Here is a 17,500-nt window from a genome sequence, read left to right as displayed (position 1 = left end):
TCCTCCGCTAGATTCGTAGTGCCTCTCATTAAGGTCCCTCGGGAGGTATCTCACAGCTTTAATCTTCATTTCAGCCATAACACCTCGGTGAGCAGCTGGCTTCGTGGGAGCCAAAAAATCCGGCATCTTAAGAGAACGTTATCATACTGGACATTATAGCCCTCGTGGACCGTCATTTTTCAAGGAGGAATTATTCAGTTTCGTTTATCATGATACGGGAAAAAATACGAAATCCAAGTATTTTTTGCTTTCAGACAGAATGTTCTTATGAAATATTTATTTGAAATGTCGTTTAATACTTCAATACCATTATTCTCACATTTCATTACAGCTGCCAAGACGTCCTTAAAGAAATTATTTATAAGACAGTGATGGCGGGGAGGTGGTGAGAGTATATCATATGTTCCCACTTAATTCCTTCAAAAGAGAAAGACTGCATCTTCACAGTCTCATCTGAAGGAGTTTATTCATCTCACAAAGTTATGCACTATCGCAGCGTCCTGGATGAATAATAATGAATGGCTCCGTAATTATAGTGGGCCGGGGAATTTCCCTCATTATGAAGCTTAAGTCTCTTCGGAGTTTCCTTCTAATTTACTTTATCATTATCTCTTCATCTTTTTCATTGCAGTTAATCCAACAACTATACTTGCTTTATTTTTACACAAACTCACAATAATGTTTATCTTAATTTTCATAAAAGCATTTGCAACAACAAAGAAATAAATACACAACTGGCTGCCCAGGAGCAAGTGTCCGTGTTGGTATAAAGCCAACTAAACTAAAACAACAACCTATATCTCAGAGCGACTGCTTTATTGTGCTGGATATCAACAAGAAGTGTACCGTTACATGAAGTAAAAAGCAAATACACAGCACCTCGGTACTTCAAGAGCACAAACTCCAGATTTGTCGATCTCTATAGAGTCTAGGGTAATGACGTTCAACGGGCCAGAGACAGACGATTCCCTTGCCGAATAACAACTTTCTTTGCAAAGGGTAAACTGGCGTCCTATATCAACGGGGGAGCCAATAACAAATTCATTAAATTTAGGGTTCAAGGTAACTTCTGGTGCCTTCAGAGTTCTCACTGAAAAGAAGTCTTGCTTTATACCTCCGCAGCCGAAACAGAACATCTACAAATAACACCTTCCTAGAAGCAGCATTTCCGGTTACTAGCACCTTGAGCCATGAAATGAAGTTCCGCATCAGACCACCGTAGCATATCGTAGGTATTCCCCACCTTTGGCTCCGATCCAATATCCTATTCCTTGCATTGCTTATAACATCAGTACACGGGAGAGTCTGAAAGGTCCAGTGAGGCTGTTTCGATTATCGGAGATTTAAAGCTCATGAAATTTGCTCAATATTCGTATGTTAACTAACTGGAACAACAACAGTTGAATGATATACTCGAATTTCACACGAAGGAAAAAACACCTTTAAGATGATGTGATGGAAACAAAAAATACGAAAGGCATTAAAAACTGAAGAGAACAACAACAATGATGTAAGGTAAGTTCTCGACTAAATGAGAGAGAGAGAGAAAGGACGACCCGTTGATGAGGATTGCATGACGGCTACTATCATCAAGGAGTGGGTTGCCAGTCGAGTAGTTAACCAGGCCGAAATGGATGATGAGTCACTTGCAGCGGTCAACCACATATAGGCTACGTGTCCGCGGGGGCGCGCACGCATGCGCGCGCAATAAACACGTGGTTAGATTAATTTAAAAAAATGAGCACTGATGCTATAATGAAAAGTCACTGTATATATTCTAACTCACAAAAACAAAAAAGGCTGAATAAGTATGATGCTTAGGTGAAAAGGATATTGTTTTTTTAAACTTATAATATTCGACAATTATCAAGTTTTTTCCACGAACCTCGAATTATTGATACGATTATTCTAGTACTGTTTGAATCTTCATCAATGTAAATCAATAAGATATACTATGAGATGTACAACTTTAAGATGATGTGATGAAAACAAAAACTAAGAAAGATATTAAAAGCTGAAGACGACTACAACAATGATATAAAATGAGTTCTTGACTACGATCAGAGAGTGAGAAAGACGTTCATTAAACTTTAAATATGACTGGACTATCTATTATACAAAACATGGCATTTTCGAATCAATTGTGAGAGAGAGAGAGAGAGAGAGAGAGAGAGAGAGAGAGAGAGAGAGAGAAGAGAGAGACTTTCCCTTATAAAAGAAGCAGCGATTGAGAGCAGCACATTGCCAGGCACCGGATGTTGCAAATATCAATGGGAGAGTGACAAATCACGAACCACCTCCTAATCCTTGCATTATTTGCGCTCTAGCTAAACCGCACCTCGTTACCAGACTAACTGGCAAGACGACGACATCTTCCGAAGAAATCACTTGCTTGATGAAGGATTGCAACTTAAGGTTTGCCTCTCGTGAAAAAGTTATTGGACTTACAGTTTGGTAATGCTATCAAAAATTCTTTTCATAGAAAAAAATCCCAATACTTTTCTCTAGTCCATTGTAGGAGACTTTCTAAAATATTTCTCAATATATTCATCAACGCAGTCTAAGACGAGAGAGAGAGAGAGAGAGAGAGAGAGAGAGAGAGAGAGAGAGAGAGAGAGAGAGACTTGAAGGCAGAAGTCTGTACACATAATACATAACTCCAGGTATTTTGCAGTGCAATAAAGCCGTACATCAGCCACAGATTGCCAATAGCATTCATGTTTTTGCGTGCACTGAATTTGCATCGTAGGCGTCCCCTATCTGCAGCCTGGTCATCGCGTGACAGTCAAATCAAGGAACCACAACTTCAGGTTAGGTTACCTCAATTACGTCAATTTCTTCGCCACACTGGGATTCGGAGATTCACTGGACAGGAACGTCACTTAGATTTATCCACTGTTTACTTATGAAAGCATCAGTGTGTGTGTGTGTGTGTGTGTGTGTGTCTAATAATGTAACGATGACGTAAACACATAAGCACTACAATAATGATTTTAACCTGGGATAATAGATATGTAAACAAACACAAATTGTCTGACGAGACTCCCCTAGTTAAACAGCAAATACCAAAAAGGACTTTTACAGATAGAGAGGAGAGATCTTAAGAGAGAGAGAGAGAGAGAGAGGAGAGAGAGAATGAATGATAATTAAGTCCTTGAAAATAGCAGTCCTATCCACGTCAGATAAGAAAAAAATCGAATGCCATGTTTAATTACTTTCTTTCTCTTTGGCAGCTTCTCGTTATTAGCCTGAAAATTTTCACCTGAGGACATAAGTGGCAGCCCACCTGTGAAGGCCAAGTGCACGTATATGCTGGTGACCTTTTATGCTCATGTATATTTCACTCATGACATTTTACCAGCTTTCTTCAATCGTCAGTGCTGACAATTGGGGCTGCATGTGTTTTTTTTTTTTGGGCTTTGAAAAAAGGTCCTTGTTTTCAAATCTAAAACCCACTTTTTACGCTCGCTAAAAACCTACACACACACATCTACATGCGTTATAAGGTTTTATAACTAGAAGACCTATTGTAGCGTTAGAGATTTTATATAACCAAATAGCTATTAATGGGTTAACAAAATACATTATTGGTAAAACAGGAGGTAAAGAATGGTAGGGAAATTATTGTACTTAATTCCCCGTCCAAATGAATTCCTCTAATCACAATTCTATGCTCTTTAAGTAATATTTCACAAAAATAAACTAAAAAAGCAGGCTATTACGAGACGAGACAATTTCAGATTAATCTTAAGAGATAACGATAAAGCTGATAAAGTGAGTGATAATGCTATTAACTAAATCGTTACAATGTTTCAAGTGCACCGTTTGAGTGATAAAAACGGGGTACAGGGGTGCATATACGTGTATATATATATATATATATATATATATATATATATATATATATATATATATATATATATTATATATACACAGCATATATATAATTAAACTGACATAAATATATTAAGTTTAACAAACGACTCATAACTAGTAACAACTACAGAAGATAGAAGTCAGTCTCACACACACACACACACACACACTTACACACACACACACACACAGAGAGAGAGAGAGAGAGAGAGAGAGAGAGAGAGAGAGCCATTCATCCAGGATGACACTGCCCCATGATGTTGGAGGGCAGCCAAGCAAACAGACCCGAACCACAGTCCCAATTCGAAAAGATTTTCTTTTCCAAACTACACATTTTCTTCTCTAAACGCGAACACTTTGGGAGAGTTTCAGTTCTGATAATCAGTTATAACTCGAGGCCAAAGCGAAAATCATACGGAAGAAATACGGCGAGAAAAAGCACAATGAAAGTGATCCTAAAATAAATCTAAACCTGTAAGGTATTATGCGTCGCAAAAAAAAAAAAAAAAAATAAAAAAAAAATAAAAAAAAAAATAAAAATAAAAGCGTAACATCCATGTCAAGGCCTGACAGAATCATCAGCTGTACATAACAGGCAATATTGCAAACAATACAAAGTCACGTATCTGTAAACTCACAGATATGGCCCTCTGCATGCACGTATGCACACTCCCCCAAAACGCACGCACACATACGCACACACACAACCGCGTCTAACGAGGAAGGAACCAATCGTTGTCTGCCACCGCTCGCGCTGTGTGTGATGTGGTGAGAACGAGAACATATGGGGCCTGTACGAAGGTTTGAACTCTAATCCACGATTTACATAACCATAAGTCAGTCAGGCTCTTTAAAAAAATACTTTTTTTCCTTTCTTTTTTTTTTTTAACTTTGAGTGGGTTTCGGGTTAAGAGACTATGGTGGAAACAAAATAATGCTCAAAGTGCAGAATACATGCAAAAGGTGCTCTTGGTGGTGCATTGCTTTTCCAATAAAAAATTACGTAAAATATTTGTCACTCTCTTTTCTAATGTCAAGCATTTACCTTTATGTTAGATCGGCCATTCAAACACTTATGCTCACAGAAATATTATATATATATATATATGATATATTATATATATATATATAAATATATATAGATATATAGATTTATATATTCTTATTAATATAGATATATATATATATAGATATATATATATATCCAATATAATATATTATATTATGCAGAATTTTTCTGTAATATAACAATGTTAACTTATGAAGCGTTGATCATAAACAAAGTCAAGAAGCCATGCTATGCAAAGCGTAAAATACCATGCTATAAGAATTATTTACCCTTCTTCAAATTCTTGGTGATAAATGCAACATCTGTAGGAATAAAGGAAAATATACAATAAGATAAAAGTAAATATACAATGAGGTCAAAGGAAAATATTGTATCGGTTCAAAAGCAGACGCCAGAAATGACATAGTATTCAATGACAATTCGTCCTGTATTTGCGTACACAAAACCTTAATTATTCATTAATTCACAAAAAAAGAAGAACAATGCCATTTTTAAATATAATGTTTCATGAAAGGAAATATCACAGGACATACAATGCATAACACAAAAGCCTTCAGTTTTTCAAGCAAAACGTTTACAAAATAAACACGCATGAATAGGCTAAGCTTTTCATATGGTGAAAATCATAACTCTTGAAAAGAAGCCAACATCTAAGCCATTCAGAATAAGCCAGAGCCTTATAAGGTATTTGCATAAGTGATTAGTCACTCATGTTACATTTTAGAGAGTTAAACTGAAGAAAGGTGATTTGAAAATGGAAAGACACAAAGAAACACAAGAATAAAAACAACTACCCGGACAGACAGACAGATAGCAAAACATAAACATGGAATAGCAGATCTAAAGAACTAAACCGTGACAGATACCAACAAATAACGCCTAATAATTCAATTTAGTTCAATTCAATTGAAAGCACTAAATTGCAACTCAATAAACACCTCCACATCAAAATGATAAGGACTTGAAATCCTCTGAGGCACATATAAGTTCACGTCAATCAAATATATATTATGTATATTATATATATATATATATATATAATATATATATATATATATAATATATATATATATATATATATATTATATATATATACACACACACACACACACCTATCTCTTCCATAGACGACTGTAACCAAAAGCTATAGCAAACCATTTTTTCATTTTTTCCACATCGAAAGATCATTTTATAATTAGGCAAACAAACTTTTTCACTACATACGGAAATTTACAAATTATCCATAGAAAAATATACAAATTACCCATAGAAAAATATTGTTATATCAGTAAAACAAATGATCTAAATTCAAAACAATGTTTAGTATACGTCGAAAAGTAACCCAAAAACGCTCTAACGAGAAAAAGAGAAAAATGAACTGTAGCAAAAAAATAAATAATAATTATATAAATAATTAAATAAAAAAATTCCACGAGTCAAAACTTATCCGAAAACCACGTTTTCACAAGCATTCAGACCGTAAAATTCATGTTTTACATCGTTAAGAAACTACTCAAAACCACATTTTGATAATCATTCAGTACCCTACAATCACGTTTGCTTTCGTCCAAAACTACCCAAGCAAAAACCACGTCAACACAGCAACCTCACGCACACGTTTACCACCCAAAATAATACTCTGGACTGACATAGTTCGGTCCGGGGGTGGGGAGGGGGCGGGGTTGTGTCTTGTCTTCCCCTCCCCGCCCAATAGGAAAAAAGAAAAAATCAAAAAAAAATCCGGAAAAGAAACAAAGATACGGGAAGCAAATGTCTCTGATCACAATGATTGCATTCCGGAATTGCTCACTTGGGTCTTACTACGACGCCCAAACTCGCCCTCGTAACGACCTCCTTGGACAGAGGAATCCACTGGAAGGATTTAACGAGGCTGTGACAAATATAATAACACCAGCGATGTCGAGGTCAATACTCCTCACAAAGAGAGAGAGAGAGAGAGAGAGAGAGAGAGAGAGAGAGAGAGAGAATTGAAGAACGGCGATATAAAATATTCGGCGAGGACTCAAAACGCCGTGTATAAAGCCAGTGACAAATGTTCACACTCGTGTTACGGTCTTCGTACTGACTTAATACTATGAATTGTAGGTTATAAAATCTAAATTCCTCAGCCATATACGGCGTATCCGGGAATATGCATAAATTTCAAACAAAAACAACTATCACTACTGGCTGATGAGAGCAAAAGACAAGCTGCCATAAGGCCAGCTTAATATTAACTACAAACCAAAAAATCTGTTAAATAAAAAACATACAACGAGAGAGAGAGAGAGAGAGAGAAAAGAGAGAAGAGGAGGAGAGGGAGAGAAGAGGAGAGAGGGGAAGGAGATGGGTTAAATAAAAACATACAACGAGAGAGAGAGAGAGAGAGAGACGAGAGAGAGGAGAGAGGCGGAGGGAGAGGACGAGAATAGACGAGAAGAGAGAGGAGAATGGGTTAAATAAAAACATACAACGAAGGAGAGAGAAGAGAGAGAGAGGAGAAGGAAGAGGAGGAGAAGAGAGGGGAGAGAGAGAGAGAGCTTTTAAGGAACAAGTTACTGGCAAGGGAAAAATCCATAATTATATATTAGAACTTGATGCAAACAAATCTCTTCGTCACATTATTCACCCGTGGATGAGTCACAGCGAACTCACCCCTTACACTTAATGGTTCCTTTGACAAGCGTCTCCAGTCATTCACTTTCAGTCCTCAACCTCTTAAGCTTCTCGTATGCGTTGCTATGCAATCCATACATGTTATCACAGAATTCATTTTTGGCGCCGTTTTTAACCGTCATATCTACCTCGCCATCCTACGAATCTGTAAAAGGCTGGGGCACCAAGTTCCCTTGCGAGTCACACGAATTCTGACTCATTTCACAGGCAAGGCAAGAAGAGGAAAAACGAAAGCGACTTAAATGGACGAAAACAGATAGAGTGAAGGCGCCTTTCGTCCACCGGAGCGAGGAGGCACAGACACCGGAGGAACATTTCCTACTGCAAGCATCCTGAAGTCTTTGTTTAACGTCATCAACAAAACCGACTTGGGCATGTACGCAGCTACTTTTTCCAAGACACGTTGCTACTTTATTAAGTGGACAAATATGCTGTATATTTAGTATCGGAGACCTTTATACAAACTTGAACAATTATCTATTTCACTTCTGATCCATCATCTCTCTCTCCCCCTTTAACACATACAAACTACAGACATACATACAATATAAATACATACATACATGAATATATTGTAATTTAATTAAATTTATAATTTATACATACACACACACACACACACACACACACACACACATATATATATATATAATATATATATATATATATATATATATATATATATATATATTAGGCAAACAGATATATAACCAGTGGTAAAAACGTTAGCATAAGGGAAAGAATGGACGAGATTAGTGAAAAAAGAGAGTACAATTCTGAAGCGCTACGAAGAAGCAGCGCATGGCTTGTCGGGCGTTTTAGCACGAGGCTGATGAGCCTTCGGTGTAAGTATTTAAAAAACGATGTTGTCGTGGAAGTTTCCTGTACGAAAGGTTCATCCACTATTGCACAATCAAAAGTATGAATATGGCACTGAAGGGAAACGAATATAAACAGTCGCTTGTTTGCTTTCTGATATCCGCACAGAAGGGAAACACAACACAATAGTTATGCGAATCAACAAAAACGAACGAGAACGATAAATGCACAGAGTTGAGGCAACGTGTTCAACTTAATGGAGTGCGATGTCCGATGGTGTAGGGGAGAAATGGGCGGAACAAGTGGTTTGAAAGAGAGAGAGAGAGAGAGAGAGAGAGAGAGAGAGAGAGAGAGAGAGAGAGAGAGAGAGAGAGAGGAAAAGCACATTTATAAAGAAAACTGATGGCAACAAGCAAGGTAACGAATTAGTATTAACGACATGAAGCGTAACACGCAAATACGAGGAGATAAAACTCACAGGTAAAGGAATACAAGAGGGAAGACGATCATCTAAACTAGTTCTTCCTAACAAAGACGAAAATCTGAACGGACACAAAAAAATTACATGACGTTCAATAACATTACAGCACACAATATGCTAATGGACAAAAACACAACAAATAGCAAATACGGACGTGGACTGTCCCTTTTCCACACGGACACACACACAAGACTAATGCAGTGCATTAAATGACTTACTCCTGGGGCACCATTCAACAAAACATGCAATTGCAGAACATCGAAAAGTATAAAAGAAGTGCTACGAAAAAACAAACAAATGGTTGGTGCGGTGATGGCAGTGGTGGTTACATAGACGAAGGGCAGCGAAAGAGAAGAAATAAGGGAGAAAATGTTACCTGATATTGCCGCTGTGGTATATGCAACATCTGCAAAAGAGAAGAGAAAAACAAGACAATGGTTAGTGTTGGTTACACATGGTGCCCATCTCTGCATTATTACTACAACATGCACCTTTCTTTTCTTTTCTTTTTTTTTTTATACCATCCCCATTTGCGTTATAAAGGCCATCTGCACTTGGAGATGTTAATTCCATTTCAAGATCCTTTGTTACCATTAACATTTAGGGTGAGAAAGTATTACCCCAGGCTGTCATTTGCAGCAAACACATAACATGCTGATATGCACCATCACCATTTTAGTCACAAACCGTGTAGTATATCTCGGAATAGAATCTTAATGAAAAGCAACTATTATTTTAATACCAGTAATTTTTATTTACTTTTTACCAGTAGTTTAAAGTATTTAGAGATTTCACTGTTTATCTAGGCTGTTTAAAACTTATTCAATCATTAAATTACTTAACTGTTTTACTTATGCTGTTTTCTAATAATGCTCTAGTTATTCACAGTCCAAAGAAAAAAGTACATGTTCAAATACTAATAACCTCTGCTGTATGTATATTATTTTCAGTAATTCCAAACCTAAATAAGACTGACGTTAAAAATGTAAGCACTGTAATTTGCATAAAACCTCAAACACCAAATCAGTGATAATAAAAACACTGAAATATATGAAACCTGTTTGATTGCCTTAAATTTTCAGGAGCATACAGTGCCTACCGAAAGCCTCCGCGGGACTCGGGTGATATAACCATCAATAAATGTCTCCCCAATAAACAGAAGGCTCTTAAATCAAAAACTAATTTCATTACATTTAATAATTCATTACATTAAATACCACCAAAACCATAAGCGGGCAGGACAACTAAGAGGCAACCAACAACAATAGTTCAAGTGTTGAAACAGCCGGACTTGACTCGAGAAGTTCAATTGTATCAACTTCTCTCGTGGAGACAGATGCCAACATCTGCTTCCCTTCCTCAACTTGCCCCCCATACCTCCGCCCTCCTCCTCCTATCAACACACCCTTTGCAGTACCAGTCCTCCAGAACTCCCACGTCTGTCAGGATCATGGTGAACCACTCCCCTTTATCTGCCTTATCCCACTATATATATATATATATATATATATATATATATATATATATATATATATATATATATATATATATATATATATATATATCTATATAGAGAGAGAGAGAGAGAGAGAGAGAGAGGAGAGACGAGAGGAGGAGAGGAGAGAGATAGAGAGAGAGAGAGAGAGAGAGAGAGAGAGCTCTAAGGTGACACATTTCTCATTTTTGGAAGAGAAGTGTTGGCGGTGAATGCGAATGTAAAAAAATTTTAATGCAGTTAAGATGAACAGTTTGCGTAGGGTGAATGGCGTATGAAAAACTGAAAATGTCTGAATTATGTAGATGCGTTGACGTGATAACAGATTAATTCAAATTAAAGGAACAGTAAGGCAGGAATATTGTCTTGACCACTACGTTGTTTTTTCTCGTTTGCCTCGCTACGAAACCGATTCATTGTTATATATTATAATTTCCGCATGTGTATGCATTCATATATAGAGGAAAATTAACGATTTGATACTGCTGACAGGTTCCCCCAAATGGTCCCCACGTCATTGCAATCAACAAAAAATCATTATATTTCCCAATCAGCACCAATACTAATACAAGTACATAAAGCTGAAAGACGATCTTCACAACCTTCAATGAGGTTCCAGTGTCGCAACAAGACGGACCAATAGATTACCTTAACACTTCTCAAAGGTCTGTCGCGTTTTTGGTTTTCTTTCTACACCAGATGTATTTTCATGGACTGCGATAACGCCCTCGTCAAATTCAATAGAAATTTTTTTTCATGTGATTATTTACAGTTTTCATCAAACCAAGGACAGCTTTTCATGATAACAAATGCAACGACATTTCTCACCAAGTTCATCCAAGGGTTTCATGAAGTCCAAACGCCATTTTTAATTAGCTCCAATCAAAAGTTTTCAACAAGTCCAAATAAAGCCTTTCAAGTAGTCCAATCGAGGTTTCCATCAAGTCCAATCACTGTTTACAGCGCCAATCATAATTGTCGTGGGTCTATGTCAGATCGTTCGATAACGATCACAATTAAGTATCCATTAACGACTCAATAACGATCCACTCATCCCCACCCAAGCATCCAGCAAAACCAATCTCGGCCCAGTCTATTACGTCGCTTCCCAGGACTGCAACCTCTCTCTCTCTCTCTCTCTCTCTCTCTCTCTCTCTCTCTCTCTCTCTCTCTCTCTCTCACACACACAAATGAAACGATCAAAAGCAATCAGCTTTATCTCAGATTGAGAGAGAGAAAGAGAGAATTCCTCCTAGACAAAATTTAGTAATGATCAGTGTGGTAATAGAAAATGTATTACAGCACATCCAAAAATAATGACGCTGTACATTAAAGCCGTCCACGGGAAACCGGATCTGAATCCATGGAAAAGGAAGAAGGGCATAGGTATTCAACTGCGGGAGGAGCTCATCATCTGCCCACTCAAAGTATATCAGGCTTAAAAAAAAATGTTCATGGCGTGAGTCTTAAAATGGGGAAACATGTCAACAGGGGAATCTGGCAGATCTCGAAAGCTCCCTATAAATTTTCACTTTTAAATGTATTTGTACGCTTTCATAACAGTGGATTTGTTTCTCGATTCTGATATGCACTCAGTCTACTAAGACTGCTTGCTTACCTAAAGCAAACAATTTAGATACATCAGGATGACAGGGTACTATATAGCCAATGTTCTAAAATCCTGGGCTTGCTATTGCCTCTGTGCCATGGTCAACCCGTATTGAATTTGTGTCCTATTTCTTGTGTGTTTATTATAAACATGAAAAAAAATTTCATGTTTATGATAAACAATAACAATAATTGCATCCAGAGGAGAGAGAGAGAGAGAGAGAGAGAGAGAGAGAGAGAGAGAGAGAGAGAGAGAGTTAGATGCTTTTTTGACTAAGATCGAATCATTACAACACGCGTGCCTATTAACAACAGCAAATAACAATCCCATGCTCAAGTAAATATCCATTAAAACACTAAAACACACGAAACAAACATACAAACAGAAACAGGCAAATAAAGAAAAGAGCGGGTGCGAAGAACGTAACTGGTACTTTTACAACTGCCAGTGATGAGAAACTTCCTTTTCAAGTGGATAATGACTCCCGCTACAAACGGCTGAAATTCAGGTTCCTCCTGCTCTCGTGAAATTTGAATCCCTCTGTCCCCCCAGGGAACGTTTGGCCAACCCTTCCACGGGAGAATTCGTGTTGAATGACTTGTTCTTTTTTCTTCAGGTGAATTTCGAGGGTCTAGTTGTCTATCGGGCCAAGCTATTTAACTTTATTAATAAATAAAAACAAAAGACAACAGTGTAACTGCTCTAACACTGACGACACAAACAAGATAAAGCGAATACACCGAGGATACACTTATCCGAACATATATTGCTTCAAGTACAGCTGAAGACTCGAGACGAGTTTACTTACAACTAAATAGAATGAAGTTTTACGGAGCTCTAGTTTAACACAAGGCGCCGAAGAAAACAAGCTGCACAACGCATCCACCCTCCACAGCGCGTTATGTCGGAGGAGCTGAAACATGGCTGAAACTCATGATTGGTTAACTTAAAGGATTAAGGCAAATGAAACCTCCATGGCTATCCATTTACCCTATTTCATATGAATCGGCTTTCTGGAAAGCTTAATGTTTCTTTCAGGAGACATTGATACTGCGTCAGTTTATATTCCATAAAACATTTAAACCTATATTCTTTTTCATTTTTCCACCATAACAGATGCCCTTTCTCTCTCTCTCTCTCTCTCTCTCTCGACTGAAACCTGTGCCTTGATAATATACATTGTGCTTATAAGGACATGTCCTCTTCCGCTGTCTCCCTAATATCTGGATTTATAGGTACAAAGACGCCCACCAGCACAATCCCCAACCCTGTAAACGGTACCAGCTCCTTGTCTGAGATCCCTGCATTGATTAAGTTATTGCACCTGTCACCTGATGCCCTCCAGTATATAACACATGAGATGCAGGTTTGATAGAGGCAATTATTTAACCAAAGCTTTGTAGATATATTGAGCGTTGTTTTCACAAGGGCTTCTCAAGTATTAGACATTTTCCAACCATGCGTTCGAACGTAGTAATACCGATCGAAGAGAACAATTACTTACAAATACGAACAGAGACGTTTTCGAAGCAACTCTTTGCCATTCGCAAGAACGAAGACACAATAAGAGCATTCGACTTGAAAATACTTTTATTCTTACATCATGAGACAACACAAGGAGCCCTCCTTGACAAGACCTAACTCGGTTAACAATATGACTAAACATGGGCTGCAGCGCCTCCTGAGACAAAGCACGCTGGGACACACACACACACACTGACAACTCAAGGTAATCAAGGCAATAGGGGAGGCGATACACACACACACACACACACACTATATATATATATATATATATATAATATATATGTGTGTGTGTATATATTAATATATATATAATATATATAATCATATTATATTATATAAATATATATAATATATTATCAGTATCTATAGATAGTATATATATATATACATAAACAATATTAAGATATATATATATATATATATATATATATAGATATATATATAATCTCGTATATATATCATATATATAGTTTCACAGAGCAATATATATATATATAATATATATTATATATATATATATATATATAATATATATATATATATACATATAGCCACAATATATGTGCTTACTGTGAAAACGAACTGGATGGAAATGAGGATTAATTCTTAATCTACACCACTAGGCGAAGAAAAAATATAAGCTGCACGTTAATGTACACCGTAGCGCTCACACCTTTTATGACGATTGGGCTAATCAGCATGCAAGCTAGAGTAAAGACAATCAATGAAAATCTCTAAATCATTTTGACGAACGAACACACCCAATCGCTCTCTCGCACAAAAACGCACACACACTAAGAGAGAGTGAGGGAGAGAGAGAGAGCCGACAAAATATCAATATTACCGGGCGTTTCTCTCTTGTTTTCAACACACATTAACTCCTGTATTCTAATGATTACTCTGTGCAAAGAGTAAGCGATGTATCGTTAATGAATAGCAAAACAAACCCTCCTTATAACTTGAGAAGAAACATTATCAGACAATACAAACAAAATTGAAAAAGTCCCTTTTCAAATGAACCATTTCAGAAGTGAGTGAACATATATGCACCCATTAACAGACGAAGAATCTTTCCTTTTAATAAAAGGAGGCAGCATTTCCCTACTGACATACAAATGCCCTGCAAGACACCGTCAGGAGATGCACTAAGATATATGTCCATTACTTAGGAAAGCCTTTAAATGACACAAAAAAAATTAGGAAAATTTACGGGAGAGAGAGAGAGAGAGAGAGAGAGAGAGAGAGAGAGAGAGAAAGAGAGAGAGAGAGAGACAGAGAGAGAGAGAGAGAGAGAGAGAGAGAGAGAAACTAAAAAATAACCAGATCTCCCACGAGTAATCTTGGAGTAAAAGTTGTCAAGCAATTGCCCCGAATGTTCCCCCTGACGTCGCGAAGGCAATAGCGCCGGTGCATTTGTTTTAAATGCCCCGTTTAATTCTGAAATAGTGCTGCTGCTTCGTACCAACTTCCGGAGCGCAGTGGCACTCATTCACGCTGAAGTATCCCATTTCTCCTTTTTAACTTTGCTGGCTAAATGGCCACTTACTCTTCATTTCCTCAAGGAGGAAAAATGAACGAATTATATTTCACGGCGAAAGGAAAACCATACTGAGCACTGCCAGAGGTGGCCACAACTGCCCATGGAGGCCATCCTGATTTTGGGGACAAGGAGCAATAGTATCAAATACAAAAAGCAAAACAAGGATCAACATTTATGACAGGTCCCTCTCATTTCAGCTGTTTACATGAAATATTTGTGTTATTTTTTTATCAAAATCATCAGTGGTAACAAAAAAATACAATAGCATATCCATCTATATATGTATGTGTGTGTGTTTACTGTGGAAGTTTTGCTGTACACAGTATTTTTCGCCGATTAAACAACTAAATTAAAAATGTCGCCGTGACATGAATACAGCATTCCGTAACAATCGAGGTCACAACCAATATATAGCCATTTACATTGAAAGTTGAGTTTCTGTGTCACACAAGACATACAATATTGCACACACTTATAATCAACTGTATTATCCCGAAGGACTTGAGAACAACGACCGCCAAAAGGTAAACCAATAAATGAAAGAGCCCATACGGTTAATAATCCCTATTTTCGCAGGCCATACAAAGCAAATACGGAAAGACACGGAAAGCATAATTAAGCAGGTAGGGAGAACACGATCGCCCTGACTGCATCAATCAAAAGCAGACAACAGTCACAAGCATAAATAAACAATGCTTCAACTTTAATCAATTGATCAAATGTCAAATGGTGGGAGGTCGCTCACAGGAACTTTCTCTGAAATAGATCTGCTACGTTGGACATTTTCTCTGATACATGACCAATAAAAGTTGTTTTGTTGCCTTGACTGTTGACTGGCTTCAAATCTTTATTGAAAACTTTTATTCATGTTATATAATGTAATCTTTTATTTTATAAATCTTTTCCTTTTGAACTTGAACTTGCATTGACTCCGTATATCTTCATTTTAACATTTACTGAGCAGAAAACACTATTCTATTTAGAATAGACAGATATAAAAAAGTGAGGCTATATAGTGGGATCTACCCCGACGGCGAGGTGATAAACAAGCCATTCTAAAAGTATGAACCTAATTATGTACCCAAAAAATTTCCAGTTGGAAGAAAAAAATTCATCCCTCTCGTTGACGACAAACTCTCAATAATACTTCTATAAAAACTACTATTAATTTGAACGGCGAGATCCTGAAATTCCCGAACGGACATACAAGACTTCAACGAAAGCAACGAATCCAAACAGACTCATATGCAAATTAAATTCATTTAAAAATAATACAGGAATTGACTGAACGATTTATAGTTACTAAAACTGGCGTTGCAACAATACAGGAAAAATCCACGCAATGCCTCCTGCAAAATACATCACAACAAGCTCTTCCTTTAGGGAAAAAATGTAATTTACGTTAACAAGAAAGTGGGTCACGCTATAATGGAAGGTTACGTAAACATGGGTGGTCACCTTTACAGTGAACAATTTTCAGTAACATATTTCATTATAAATTAATAACACGCCTCCACCTGAACCAATGCCCTTCTCCACCAACCACACAAATAATTCCTTTCACCGATTACCTTACGAGAAATTGACCAAATATTAATTTTCGTCAAATCAAATGAAATTAAAATACACGTTTTCCAATATTATCTACCCATCAGCGTTTGGTGTACATCATTCAACAGATTCAATTTTGAATACACCGATTTTTTTAAACAATCATACAACTCAAACTTATCTTTAAAACTACTTTTCTCTGTCAATGCCTATCAATCATTCGTCTCTCTTCTGTCTTTCCGTTTGCCTTTGTCTGTATCTTTAATCGTATTCAGTCGCCCGTGTCATGTCACGGCTCATGATTACACCAGGCTTTAACTATTCCCTAGACTTAATTTTGCAATGACAACTCCCCCTTACCATTATGCAATTCCCGATGGGAATGGGCAGTCCAGGATGTCAATATTTATTAGGTGCGTTAATAATGAATCTTATACCTGCAAAAACCAGTTATGAACTACAATGTCTGGCCAACTGAGTGTTATACATTGCTAATAAGGTACAAAGTGTCGCAGCAGAACAGAAACTAACTAATTAAACAAGCCATTTTTTTCATAATAATTTGCACACACACCTATACATATATGATGCCTGAACGCATTACAAATTCACTACCAATACAAGTCTTGTTAGAGCGAGACTATTCTCTCTCTCTCTCTCTCTCTCTCCTCTTCCTCTCCTCTCTCATCTCTCCTCGTCTCATCTCGCTCTCTCTCTCTCTCTCACTCACTTCTCTCTCTCTCTCTCTCTCTCTCTCCTGGGAATCTTTGCAGAATCGGGAGCTGAATGCCAGCGTTCCGAGGCTCCCTTCATTAATGAATTCAACGACTGGCGTAATATGCACGGTGAATAACGCT

General features: G+C 37.2%; 1 protein-coding gene across 7 annotated transcripts in view; it reads right to left on the bottom strand.

Moving 5' to 3' along the window:
• The window catches only part of LOC135220695 (ecotropic viral integration site 5 ortholog-like), a 431,521-nt gene that overhangs the window by 239,035 nt on the left and 174,986 nt on the right, over window positions 1-17,500 (bottom strand). For 3 of the 7 annotated variants that reach the window (XM_064258079.1, XM_064258085.1, XM_064258093.1), the window contains exon 2: window positions 9,298-9,327. The exons of 2 other annotated variants lie outside the window; for them this stretch is intronic. In XM_064258079.1, the coding sequence (XP_064114149.1) occupies window positions 9,298-9,327 (30 nt within the window). Of the gene's footprint in view, window positions 1-5,214; window positions 5,248-9,297; window positions 9,328-17,500 lie in introns of all 7 variants that reach the window. 2 more of the 7 variants (XM_064258078.1, XM_064258092.1) reach the window with 1 other exon arrangement.

This window comes from Macrobrachium nipponense, chromosome 2 (genome assembly GCF_015104395.2).
Source record: "Macrobrachium nipponense isolate FS-2020 chromosome 2, ASM1510439v2, whole genome shotgun sequence".
Classification (NCBI taxonomy): Eukaryota; Metazoa; Arthropoda; class Malacostraca; order Decapoda; family Palaemonidae; genus Macrobrachium; species Macrobrachium nipponense.
The sequence above is the reverse complement of the archived record's forward strand: the minus strand, read 5'-3'. Positions and strand labels throughout refer to the sequence as shown.